At 34.3% G+C, this 13,801-nt stretch overlaps 1 protein-coding gene across 1 annotated transcript in view; it reads left to right on the plus strand.

Moving 5' to 3' along the window:
• CRISPLD1 (cysteine rich secretory protein LCCL domain containing 1) overlaps positions 1–12,771 on the plus strand; it is a 45,138-nt gene extending 32,367 nt beyond the window's left edge. Inside the window, exons 13-15 of the mRNA XM_081266268.1 lie at positions 4,824–4,899; positions 9,052–9,182; positions 11,725–12,771. Of these exons, the coding sequence (XP_081122394.1) occupies positions 4,824–4,899; positions 9,052–9,182; positions 11,725–11,776 (259 nt within the window). The 3' untranslated portion in view covers positions 11,777–12,771. The remainder of the gene's footprint in view (positions 1–4,823; positions 4,900–9,051; positions 9,183–11,724) is intronic.
• The last annotated feature ends 1,030 nt before the right edge of the window (positions 12,772–13,801 follow it).

Raw genomic sequence — 13,801 nt, forward strand, 5'->3', positions numbered from 1 at the left:
AATCCTTATATTTGGTAAGGGGCCCTCCTTTATGTCATCTTATAACCTTAATTCCCTTCATAAGGGTCCTATCACAAAGTCACAATGGGGTTTGGACTTCAACATATGGATTTTGAGATACGAAAACATTCTTTCTATAAAATGTCCCTCCATAGACACTGAAATGATGTAGTGTTAGCATTGCTATTCAGTTTCTAAATTCGATTAGTCTAATTGCAACTCATAAGTCAAAAGGCCTATGTCTGCTTTTCTTTTTGTTTTTAATATGTTCTTAAAAATTATAATGAAATTTATCTACTATAAAATAATGAAGAAAAAGTCTTCACTTTTCTGAACCAAGCTAAGATGAACACTATTAGAGGAACAGCACATCTACAAGCCATCATCAACACAGAAGAAAAGTAAACTATGTGCCTACACATACTGTCTTAATCATAGACATGCTACTTCCCAAACTCATAATGAGATTTAGAGAAATAATGGTAGTTTGATGACAGAGGTTGAGGTAGGACGATCATGAGTTCAAATTTAGCCTCAGCAAAAGTGAGGCACTAAGCAACTCAGTGAGACTCTATCTCTAAATAAAATACAAAATAGGGCTGGGGAATGTGGCTCAGTGGTCAAGCATTCCTGAGTTCAATTCCTGCTAACCCCCCCTCCCCCCCGCCAAAAAAAAAATTAAGGAATCTAATTATATGGCAAAATTTATTTACTTAGGAAAACCCTTTTAAAACTGAAGTAATATCTCAGTTAAAGAATGAGCTTGTTGTTGACAAAGTAACAGAAGACTATGTTGTTGATACAGGAAAGCAAATACTTCATCTGTCAGAAGGAAGATTCTCAATTATTGATGTGATTTAAGGTATCAATTCTTTCGCACAGGAATATCTAACCTGTTTCCTTTTGAACACCAAATCCTTTTATTTCTACTCTAATGCAAGAATACTGTTGTAATGTTTTTGGTCAGCTAACTTGGTGCATACTGATTTGAGACTTCTGGATTCTTCAGCATATGTGTTTTATTGAGGTCAGCAGATTACAAAATGGATGGAATACTTTGAGGATCCCTTACTGTATGAAATTCTTTGTATACTTTTTCACCATCTGACCACAAATGAACTATATGTTAAACATTTTTTTATATTTTTATTTTTTGGGGTACTGGAGGTTGAACTCAGGGGCACTTGACCACTGAGCCACATCCCCAACCTTATTTTATATTTTATTTAGAGACGGGGTCCTACTGAGTTGCTTAGCACCTCAATTTTGCTGAGGATGGCTTTGAACTTATGATCCTCCTGCGTTAACCTCCCAATCCAGTGAGATTATAGGCATGTGCTACTTGTTACCTGGCTATGTTAAAAATTTGTTATAATAATATAATCTTCTGTTTCTAGAGCTTCACCAGTTATGCTATTACAAAGCTTACTGATTTGATTAAGTCATTATGTAATTTTAGAAAATTTTGCAGGATTTTTTTCAGAGTAGTCCTGTACTTACAGATTATATGTTTATAGGGAGAAGTAGAGATATATTGATAGGTGAAGTTGATGAATTTTAGCATCAAAATTACACATTTATAAATATTTATTATTCACCATATTCCAGTATTATGCTAGGGCCCATGCAGCTAAATGAGTAGGAATAAATAATAAGCATAATCTCCATGAAGCATAGACTATCAAGCCTTTCTTTAGTAAATACTCAACAAATGGTAATTCTGTCTCTCTCACAGTATGTATATCAATATTTTTCCCATAGAGAAAAATCATTCAAGTAAAATATTAATTAATGAGTTTCCTACTTCTTGTCTTATTCCAGGAAGGGAAGCATCCAAAAAAGGAAAATGATCTAAATTTTTAAATTTTAATTTTATTATGTTTTCACCAAATAATAAAACCATAGAGTTAATAATTTATACATGATTTTTACCTTATGTAGTTTGGAAAGTACCTCCTTATACACTTTTTAACTTTTTATTTTATCGAATAGTGAAACCAAGATTATCTTTCCTCATGTAAAATTTTTAATAGCTCATAAATTAGGTCATAATTGTATCACTGATATAATAGTTTATAACTTTTAGGGAACTATATGATTGATGTATCTGCCTTAGAGTTCTATTTCATTTAAGGGTATATCCTGGAGAACAATGGCAAGGATAATATAAATAAAGTAGCTAATGAAGGATATGAAGGACTGCTTGCATAGTCATGTCCTTGGGAGGTTTCATAGCTACAGAATAACCTAAAATAAACTATAGAATTTGTGTGTGTGTGTGCGTATGCACGCGTGTGCGCACGCTCATTTATATTACTAGAAATCTTATCCTGCTTTACATTTATCTATAAATAATTAGGTCTTTAAAGTTATTGAATACTTAAGATGTAAAAGTGTCATTAAAATGTGTTAGCATTTTAATTCAAGGCTTACAGGCAAAATATAGATAATGGAATGTTTACTAGACCACTGCCTACCTTCTCTGTAGAAGGTAACAAGATGTTAAAAATAGATATAGGATATAAGCAAAAAAGTTTCCCTGACTTTTCTGCTTTTACCTGAACTTAACTAAGTAGATATGAACTCACCTCAAAGCTATTGACCTTGGCCTTCTGTAAACCAAGTCTTAAATATGAGTAAGGTAGAGTTCACACAGCATGACTTTAAGGGCATAGCAGGTAGTTTTACAACCAGTGGGAGGGCAGTGAATGTCCAATAGTTCCCAAATATAGTCAGCTCATTTTCCAGTCTACGGGACACCCTTCGTTCTTTAAAACCCCAGACACTGTATTTTTTGTGGGGGAAATGGGGCTACCAGCTTTGAGCTCAGGGGCACTCCACCACTGAGCCACATCCCCAGCTCTATTTTGTATTTTATTTAGAGACAGGGTCTCACTGAGTTGCTTAGGGCCTCTATAAGTTACTGAGTCTGGCTCAGCCCTACAGCTACTGGGATTGCAGGCATGTGCCATTGTGCCCTGCAACACTGTCTTTTATAACAGTCAATTTTTAAATTCAAAGTTATAAAACGCTCAGATTTATTTATTTATTATTGTTTAAATAGTTCTGGTTTAGATATTGAAATATGAAATATGTACAGTCTGAAGTATACAGTGTTATGCATATTTTAGAAATAAGAACTAGAGCTATTTTTAAAAGCTATCCTGAGGAAGAGCTGCTTAATTGGTTAAGGTAGTTTCAATGAAAATTTTGAAAATCATTGATACCACCATCCACCAGTGATTTTCATGTAGTTGTTATATTGAGAATCTCATTTAATATGTAAAACTTAATTGTAGTTTTCCAATGTTGGTTTATATTTCCTTTTAGTGCATGAATATGTGTTGGCACACATGCTTGCATGTGTGTGCATGTGTGTACACGAGATAGGGGGAGAGAATAAACTAAGAAGAGAAATTGATCTTTAAAAATGTGCTATATGACAGTTTCTTGAACTCTAGGAGTAGATTTGAAAATATTTTTGATTAAACACTGATAATTGAACTTTATATTTAAATAAAGTTTTGGGAAATTTGTTTTACATGAACTAATCCAGTCAGATAACAGGCAATAGGATATCTGGAGAAAGAACTTTTTATGCAAAGAAGAATATGATTATGTCCCAATGTCCCAAGGCAGAATCACATTGTGTTTAAGAAATATCATGTCAAACCATCATGACTGGGGCAGAGTGAGGAAGGAAAAGAGGAGTGTTTAGCTCAGAAAGTTAATGCTGTACTGAATATGCAGGGCTTATTGGACATTCTAAGCATCTTGTCATTTCTTTGAATGAAATGGAAAGCCCCTGGAGTATTTGAAGCAGAGAAATGATGTGTTTGGACTTGTACATATGGATATAGATTGGAGAGAACCAGTAATGAACAAGATCATCCCTGGAGAGCCTGTTGCAGTCAATTTGACAGTAGATGATAGAATCCAGAGTCACTGAGCTTGAGATGCTTAGGGATTCTCTGATCTTAGATATAGCTTAAGGTGTAGCCAATAGAAATGGCTGGGTTGAATGTAAGGTGTGAGATAAAGAAAGGGACCATGGGTAGAATAAAGATTTTGGCTGAGACTCCTATAATAATGAAAATACCATGTATTGTGATGGGAATCCTACAAAGAAATAGATTTGGGGAGTAGAGATTAGGAATTTTTATTCATACAAAATAAGTTTGAGATATTTATTAGACCTCAAACTAACAGGAGGGTTGAATAAATGGCAGGAGATATATATATAGAGAGAGAGCCTTGCTTTTGCTGAGGCTGGCATTGAACTTGACTCAGCCTCCTGAGCCTCTGGGATTATAGGCATGTGCCACCTCACCCAACTATAATTTTTGAATAAAAGAAGTCCCAACTGCAGATACAAATTTGGAAATCAGGTGTTTGTAAATGATAATTAAAGCCATGAATTGAATATAAGACAAAATATGTAAACAGAAAAGGAACTATGAGATGTTATGACAGTGACTCAGATTTTCCTAGTTGTCTGTTGACTACATTTTTGTACAGACACAATGAGTAGCAGATTCTCCACTGCATAGAGGTGCTTTTGATGTTTTCTTCTGCTTTGAATCCCCAAGTTAAATGTCTTCCTGACTAAATTTAAGATCTCACATTTGTGCTGAAACTTAGATGTGGATAAAATAAACAGAAGCAATTGTGCCGATTGCCTGCTTGTACAATTGACCTACTTCAGGAGAGAAAACAATAATAGGGTTTACAATGTTGAGTTTGGTTCTGTGTATGAATGCCTATGTTCTTATTAATAAGAATGACTGAAGTAAACCACTTACATTACATGGGGTTTTTTTCAGAGTATATTGTCCTCGTAACTGTATGCAGGCAAATCCACATTATGCTCGTGTAATTGGATCTCGAATTTACTCTGATGTAAGTATCTTAATTAATACAGATCTCAATATTCATGCTTATATAGAAATATATACATGTATTTAAATGTATATATGTGCCTTTATATAGAGAATAAGAAAAGTTTATTTACCCAGAGACTTACTCTTGGAACAGTTACTCAATAATATCACTGAAAAATGAATATATTCATGTGCAAATATGAGTGTAAAATAGTTTATTTTGCATAAGTTGTTATTTATATCTTTCCAATATGTCTTTTCACCACAGTTTTTGTTATTGCATTATAGTTATACATAATGATTGGATTTGTTGTTACATATTCCTACATACACACAATATGACAGTATGATTTGGCCCGTATCACTCCCTAGCATATATCTTTTTCATGTATTTTATATCAGGCACTTAAAGGAATAACCTTGGAGGCATTATTGGGAAGGAAAATGCATTTTTATTTTTTCTTCCTTTTAATTCATTCACATCTGAAGTATAAATTGGATGATTATGAATTTGCTAAACATATAGAATTTGCTAAATGCATAGAAAGTATTCTAGTGGTTACATGACTATATGTTTGACAAAGTCACTGAACTGTATGCCTTTTTAGAAAAGGTTGAATTGGTCAATTTTACTCTATGTAAATTATTCCTTAATAAACTTAGTAGAAAAATTTAAAAAGATCTATTTGAGAAGTAGCTTAGAATACAAATCAGATCATTCCCTAAAGTACAAAAGGAAACTAATTGCATGTATGCTGTAAGTAGATGACTTAAGAGGGTTGAACAATGAATATTAACCATGATGGTTTCCTTATGGATAAATGTACTTTGAGCAAGGTTTAAAGTGTTGGTTGGTAGAGGAGATTATGGAACATTCTGGGTGGTTTGCATGATAACTACAAATACATGGATTAAATGTGTTGCTTGTAGCCATACCTTGAAAATTGGAGCTAAGGAAGGCCACAGCCAAATTAGTCTGAAAGAGAGAGAGGAATCTGCTCTGGGAATGTACAGGTGAAGACGCTGAAAGTCATGCTGATGAGTTTAGATTTCATGATGTAGACATTTAGAAACCATCACAGATTTCTAACCCAAAGAGTTACAAAAACAAATTTAAGAGTCTTCTTGTCTTGATTTTTTAGTTTGCTCTAATTAGTTATACATGATAGTAGAATGCATTTTGACACATTGTACACAAATGGAGCACAACTTTTCATTCTTCTGGCTGTACGGAGTATAGGGTCACACCAATAGTGTAGTTATGCATGTGTACAGGGTAATAGTATCCATCTCATTCTACTGTCTTTTGCATTGCCAACCCCCCCCCTCACTCCCCTCTACAGAATCCAAAGTAAGAATGTACTTATTCAGTAGAATACTACAAGAATCTGATTGTGTAAAGAAGCCTGAAATATGCATATTACCACCTTGTCTCTTTTGAAACATTCATTTGAGTCCAAGGTTTTCCCAAATTCAGCTTTGAAATTATTCTCCCATTCTAAGCTTTACAAGCTTTAGATTTACAATTTGCATTATTACTGTCAGCAGCTTAAATGTCCTACAGATACCTGGAATTTGCTAGCCCTCACATTTGTGTTTATATTCTTATCTCTTTGAAATACACCCTTTTTGAAATTTTTCTGTCAAAATCATGGCTGTTTCTTATATTCCAAATTATTGCTACTTTCTCTGTGAGGTACCTTGCTGGCCCTCCTAATTCAAGCATGAATTCATCCTGCTTTCATCTCCTATTGTGTTGCCTTTACCACTTTACCTATTTTGTTAGGTATCCTGTTGGTTACGCTGTCTGTCTTATTAGTTTGTGAGTTCCTCAAGGGCAGCAGCTGTGCTGTCCATTATTTCTTCATCACTTCTTCGATATCTGCCAAGTTATGCTTGTTCCTGCTCTGACAGAACCTAGAGCACACAGTGGCATCAGACACTAAGCAAATATCTTACACATAAATATTTGCTGAAAACAACTAATGAATGTGTAGGAATGTGTCTATCTGGACTCTTCAGAGACTTCCAGAAGCATTGTTTCTTCCAATTTTCCCATTAAGCATCAGAACTTTTAATTTTAGTCATGCCTGTAAAAAAGTCTTTCAGAATAGTCCATTCAATTCTATACCTTGAAGCCACCATTTTCTAGAATTAGAGTTTGTTAGATCTTGTATCCTGAGATAATTTTATCTTCCTATCTCAGTGAAGTAGGTAGATAATATGTATCATTATTTGGTTCTTTAGGGAGTAAGTTGGCAATATAAAAATTACAGTCACATGGGGAGTGCAGAGTCAGATTAAACCAATAATTTCCAGGGTTCCCAGCTCCTACAATATATATAATCCCTTTAAATAAGGTTGATATGGAAAGATGAGCATGAGTCAACCCAATTGCCTCCCTCTGGCTTTCTCTTTCTCTCCGCCCTCTCCTACTTTACACTGTAGAGTTAGAATGTGCACATTTTACTGCCTTGAATTTTTATTTGTAGTTTATTACAGATTGTTAATTTCACATTCATTACAAAATTCCACTATATGCATGGAGAAAATTCTTATTTCTTTCAAATAATATATTCTTACAAAGTATGGATATGGATAAAATAAATAAAACTTCTGACTTTTGAACTCAGCTGGAATGCCTGCTGACTGCAGAGCTGTAAGCGAAACAATAGTCTCAAAACATAGTAAAAGTGTTTGGATTTAGTGAATGTTATCATCTAAGCACTTTTGTTGCCTTGGGGGAAAAAATGCTGATATTACCCTTTTAACAGAAGAGCAAAAATATGTGTACAGAACTGTTTCTATTTCCATGTGTTATGAACTGTATTTGGATACGATTATGAATTCAGTGTGGGCCTTTCATATGGTCAATAAAATGCCTCCTTAGAGTCTGGACACAAGGTTTTAGATGTGTGGTATTTTTGTGAGATAGGAAAAGCCTGAGAAGGATTAAACAGCCTGGCTGCAGGCTCTTTGAGCTAATAAATACTGACTGATGGCACAGAGTTCAGAGCACAGCAAGAAAGCAAGGTCACGTAAGATATACACGCTTATGTGAACTTTAAAAAAGCATATTCAATCACCCACATGTGCAGAGAGATAAGAACAGAACATGCCAATGAGACTGGGAAAGACCCATGGGGATTTGAGGTGGGTGGCTCTATACTGAAACAGTTCAGGCATTTCCTGTTATGGGATTTCCTTAGGCTGCACTCAGCTATCGACAAATTTTGGTAGAACATTTGGCTTAAAGCCAATAGTAAAATCTAGGAAAGATTGTGATAGGCCAAAAGAAATTATTTGACTTTTAGGATTCAATTAAAAATTTTGAAAGTATTAGACTTGAAACAGTAATTTTCTCCTTCATAGAAATTGTATTAAATTCAGATTATGTAACTGGTACATTGTAAACAAAGCCGTTTTTCTAATACTCATGTCAGGTCCTTCAAACCAGAGTAATAAAACCGTTGCAAATCTAAGTAGAAGCTATAATTTTTCTTTTTTGTCACAAATATTTTTATTAGTGCTTTATAATTACACATAAAGGTGGAATTCATTGCTACATATTTGTAAATGCACACAATATAACAGTGTAATCTGTAATCTGGTCACTTTGTGTTATTCTGTAGGGCAAAACATTTCTGCATAGAATTGTATTATGTAATAGGAAAAAATCCCCATTTAATATATGCCCATATTTTGGCAAATGGACCATAGAGATATATAGAACTAAGGTTATATGGAAGTCAAAAGGGAACATGAATGAGGCACAGATAATCCAACCTATGAACATTTTAGCAGACTGATTTCAGTATGCATCAGCAAAGGGTAAAATTTAATAATGACAAATAGGACCCTGAGGAGATAAAAGGACCTAATTTGCTTTTTTATTGCTTTGACTATAAAAGCCTGTTTTTTGTACAGCACTAGTGTTTGTAGATTAGATGGTGGAAGGGTGTTACCATGGCAGCCACCCTCAAGATCTTCCTTCATACTTTCTCAGGATTGGCTTTGACTTTGTGCCTTTTGAAACATTCCTTTATATGCCAAACATTGTCCAGGAACTCCTAAATGGCTGCATAGACAGATGTCAGAAGTAGAAGAATAGGCTGGGCAAGTTCCGCAGTACTTTCCTAATAGTGGCACGTTTTTCTCCTTGCTTCCTCAGCTGTCCAGTATCTGCAGAGCAGCAGTACATGCTGGAGTGGTTCGAAATCATGGTGGTTATGTTGATGTTATGCCTGTGGACAAAAGGAAGACTTACACGGCTTCTTTTCAGAATGGAATCTTCTCAGAAAGGTAAAAACAAGCATGTGTGTATGTGTATGTGCAGTGTGTGCAATTGTTTTCATGTACCTACCTTGTGATGTACGGTTGCTTCACAGCAAACCCACTTGCACATGATTTCATTAGGCAACCCAGCTTGGGTGTTTCCTTTACATACTTGTGTAACAACTGGTTTTCCAGGGGTGGGAGAATCTGCAGTACCAGAGGTGCCTGTCTCCTGCAGGCTTATAAAAATCAACATGAAAATCGGATTACAAGTCAGAACCACTCTTTTGTTAATTGCTCTTATAATTAGGAAATTTCTTTCATCCTCTTTTGGATTTTCTAGATTAGATTTTATACTTAATTCTTTCTCGATGAACAAGGCACTGAATATTTCTCTAATCCAGTTATCTGACAAAGTATTTGACAAAAACAATGAGTCTGATTTTCCCTAGAACCAAATTCTCTTTTGCACTGGAACTTGGATGCCTTGTATGTTGTAAACGAACTCTTTCAGGTCCTCTCATGGTATTTAGCTCATTAGTGTTATATATACTTGGGGATTTGAGAAAAATTCATGTGGCTCACCTTATCAAGTGTTAATAAATAATAAGATAAATGAACCCTCAATGATTTTTTGAAATTATTGGTACTTTGGAAGCAATGTTATGTCCCACTTATTTGTATAGACACAGAATAAAATCCCTAACTTTTAGATGTTTCCTGGGATTTCCAAAATTACCAATGGAGGATTCGTATATCAACTAGTTACTCTAAAGAACACCACAGGTTATGCCATGCAGGATATCTAGATTGTCTTTCACATAACCTTCCGGGTATCAGCCTCATAAAAAGACAAATCTGCATTTAGTATCTATAGTCAGATGAGATCATATCAAGAGGCCATTATTGAGAGGGGGATTTCTCAATAACTTGCCTCCTGGCCTTGAGAATCAGATGTGATATGCAAAGTGAATTCTTGAGTTTATAGAATCTGATATTTCCATTATAAGCTAACCTGAGTGATATGATTCCATTCACTGCTTATATTTCTTAAATTCATCTTGAAGCTATAAAATGACATTCTAACAAAATTGAGAATAATAATTTTGGAGTATCTGATATGAATATTCCAGACACTAGGCACTACCATACTCTAAGTATTTTCTCTCAACTTCACCAAAAGCCCCATAATGTCTATTCAGTTCTGTAAACTCTGATGTATATACATGTTAACTGATGTTCCAAGTTGGTTAAATAATTGACGTGCCCAAGGTCACATAACTTAATAATCCCTGAACTCAGACTCCACACTAAGGCTATGGGCTCAGAGATGAACCTTGAACTTGACCATTTGCTTGTGTGAAAAACTTGGTGCATGTGTGTCCATCCATATATTTTGTGTGTGTATGCACATTTGTGATTTCTGCATTATTTTTCTCACTTTAAAATTCTCTTCCGGGGCTGGGGATGTGGCTCAAGCAGTAGTGCGCTCGCCTGGCATGCGGGCGGCCCGGGTTAGATCCTCAGCACCACATACAAACAAAGATGTGCCCGCCAAAAACTAAAAAATAAATATTAAAAAAAATTTTTTAAAAAACTCCTAAAATTCTTCCTTTTATTACATATATATAAAGAAATACATGAAAGCACTTACACTTTATCTCTTTCTTAGCATTCATTGTATTGATCATTTATTGCCTTTAAAATCTTTTAAAATTATTAAGCCAATAGAACTATGTAAAAAAGCAAAAACTTCAAAAGCTTCTAGTTGAAAGATGAAATAATGATTAATGGTCTTATCAATATGTTTTAATTTCTAGAAATTTAAGCAAAATGTAGTTTAATCATTGACGCCAAATAAAAAATAAACAATTTAATAAAGAGTAGAATTTATGGTTCTCATTACTTTTAACTCTGTTTTAAAAGTACCTCCAAAATGACACTGCATGCTTTGTGGTATGTGTGTGTGTGTGTGTGTGTGTGTGTGTGTGTGTTCCCATTTTGGTGAAGAAATTTTTGAATCTTTTCAGACTTCACCATTAAATTTTCCTGCTAATATTTTCCTTGAGAATGTGGATGTTACGAAGAATTAATCCATGCAATAGCAATATAATTTAAATTCTGTCAGAAATGATACTGACCTAGTACTCTACAATATTGCTTAAGTATCAGACATCTTTTTGACTTGGAGTTAACTTTTGTCTATAAAAATCAATTGTAAACTGAGTCTCCGCATTACCTCAAGAAAGTGGAGTGATGAGTGCCTAGCTCTGTTTTATTAGAATCAAAGGAAATAAAATATGAAAACTTGATACAGACTTTGTGACATTTTCTAGAGACTACTATTACTCCTATTGCACATCTTCGGTTTCTTTAATGAACTTTCAGTCTAGCGTACAACCAAAATTTAAAGAATTATGTCATCCTCACTCACACATTCCAATAGCTACAAATTATAGTGGCCTTAGAAAGTTAACCGTCTGGATTCATATAACTGTCATGAGACAGCATGATTTATTAGAAGGATTATGTTTAGAGATGACATCAATATTTTTTTTAATTTCTGCAGTTTACAGAATCCTCCAGGAGGAAAGGCATTCAGAGTATTTGCTGTTGTGTGAAATGGAACACTTGGAAGGGGATCATAAAGATTATTCCAAATGTCATATTTCTGAAGTTTGTATAAAACTGTAACATTACTGTACAGAAGATAGCAGCTATTTTCAGCCCCCCAAAAGTGCCAACTGCATAAAAATTGATAGACAAAATCTATAAAATAAAACATGGGACATTAGCTTTGAAAAAAGTAATGAATATGTAATGGTTTTAGAAATCCTGTGTTAAATATTGCTATATTTTCTTAGCAGTTATTTCTACAGTTAATTACATAGTCATGATTGTTCTACATTATATATGTTATATTATATGGTGCTTTGTATATGCCACTAATAAAACAAATCTCAACATTGAATGTGAATGGTCCTCAGAAAATTATTTGGTGCATTTAAAAATAATCAACTCTAAAATGAAAAGAAATCTTTTTATCACATTTTCCTCAGCTATTGTTACCTGCACTAAATCTCAAGTTTGTTTTCCATTGAATACCTGAACAGTTTTTTTTTCTTTTGTTAAGTTTAGGAATATAGAATAGTAAATCATGTTATTACACTTGCTATTTTGTATAAAATAATTCTTTAATATTCAGATGAATCTATTAAAATGTTTGGTTTCTTGGGAATGGCTTTAATAGTAAATGGAATAAGGTAAAAGTAGTGGTATGAAAACATTTCTAGTGATCATGTCATAAATATAGGTTAAGCATGGGTAGCTATAGCTTCCTGTGCAATGTTTAAATTGAGGTCACAACATTGTCTTTTATATCCTGGCAAATACTCCTGCAGGCCAGGAAGTATAATAGCAAAACATTTAACAAAGATGAACTAATGTATTGCATCATCATTGCTACTGATCTTCATAGTGGCAAATGGCCTTATGTATAAATGTTGTCATATTATGGTACCAATAGTGGTGATATATTTGTTTCTATGAAAGATGTTTTGTGCTTTGAGACTAAAAAATCTGTAAAATGTTACTTTTGGTATTTTTTCTGCTGGTGAATTTGTGCATTTCCTATAAACATATTAAAATTAATAATGTTTCAAAGTATTGTTTTCAGTTCTGTTTGTATGGTGCATGCTTTGATTTAGAAGTAGTATTGCAATTAATGAGCACAATTGGTAGAAGTTGTCTAAATTTGAGTTATTAACTATTTTAGTTAGTTTTTGCCTCACTGTGACCAAAATACCTGACAACAACAACTTAGAGGAGGAAAAGTTTATTTGGGACTCACAGTTGCAGAGGTCTCATTTCATAGAGTTCTCTGTTGCTCTGGGCCCAAGGTGAGGCAGCACATCATGGGGGAAGGGCCCAGTGGAGGAAAGCTGCTCTGCTCATGGCTCATTCTGGAAGCAAAAAATGAAGGGGAGGGGAAGATGTGCCCTTCCAGTGACCCACCTCCTCCAGACACATTCTTGCCTGTGTACAGTTGCCACCTATTCAGTCCATTCAAACTAGGATGAACTGATTAGGTCACACTCCCATAATCTAATCATTTGACCTCTGAATACTTTTTTCTGCATTAACAGAAGGTTTTTTTTGGGAAAACTCATATCCAAACCATAACTTTGGTATTAGTATAAATAAGCATAATAATAGAAGGTTGCAAAGTCAGTGTAATTATTTAGGTATATTTAAAATGTGGAGGAGAAAACACTTTTTTTTTTTTTTTTGGTATCAGTGATTGAACCCAGAGACATTTAACCATTGAGCCACATCCTTAGTTCTTTTTTATATTTTTATTTACTTAGAGACAGGGTCTTACTGAGTTGCTTAAGGCCTCACTAAGTTGTTGAGATTGGCTTTGAACTCGCAGTCCTCCTGGCTCTCAGCCTCCCTAGCTACAGGTGTGCACCACCAGGACTGGCTACAGTCATGTCATTTTAGAAGTATAATCACAAGAAAAAAAATTGAATAAAATGAGAGAAATGTATTCTTAAAGTAGAAGAAAAGAGCTCAAAAGATATGCAGTGACTGAAATTATGAAAGATTTGGCAAGACAATAAATACTTAAAGAATTTTTAGAGAAT

This window comes from Spermophilus citellus (genome assembly GCF_964194105.1).
Source record: "Spermophilus citellus genome assembly, chromosome: 14".
Taxonomy (NCBI): domain Eukaryota; kingdom Metazoa; phylum Chordata; class Mammalia; order Rodentia; family Sciuridae; genus Spermophilus; species Spermophilus citellus.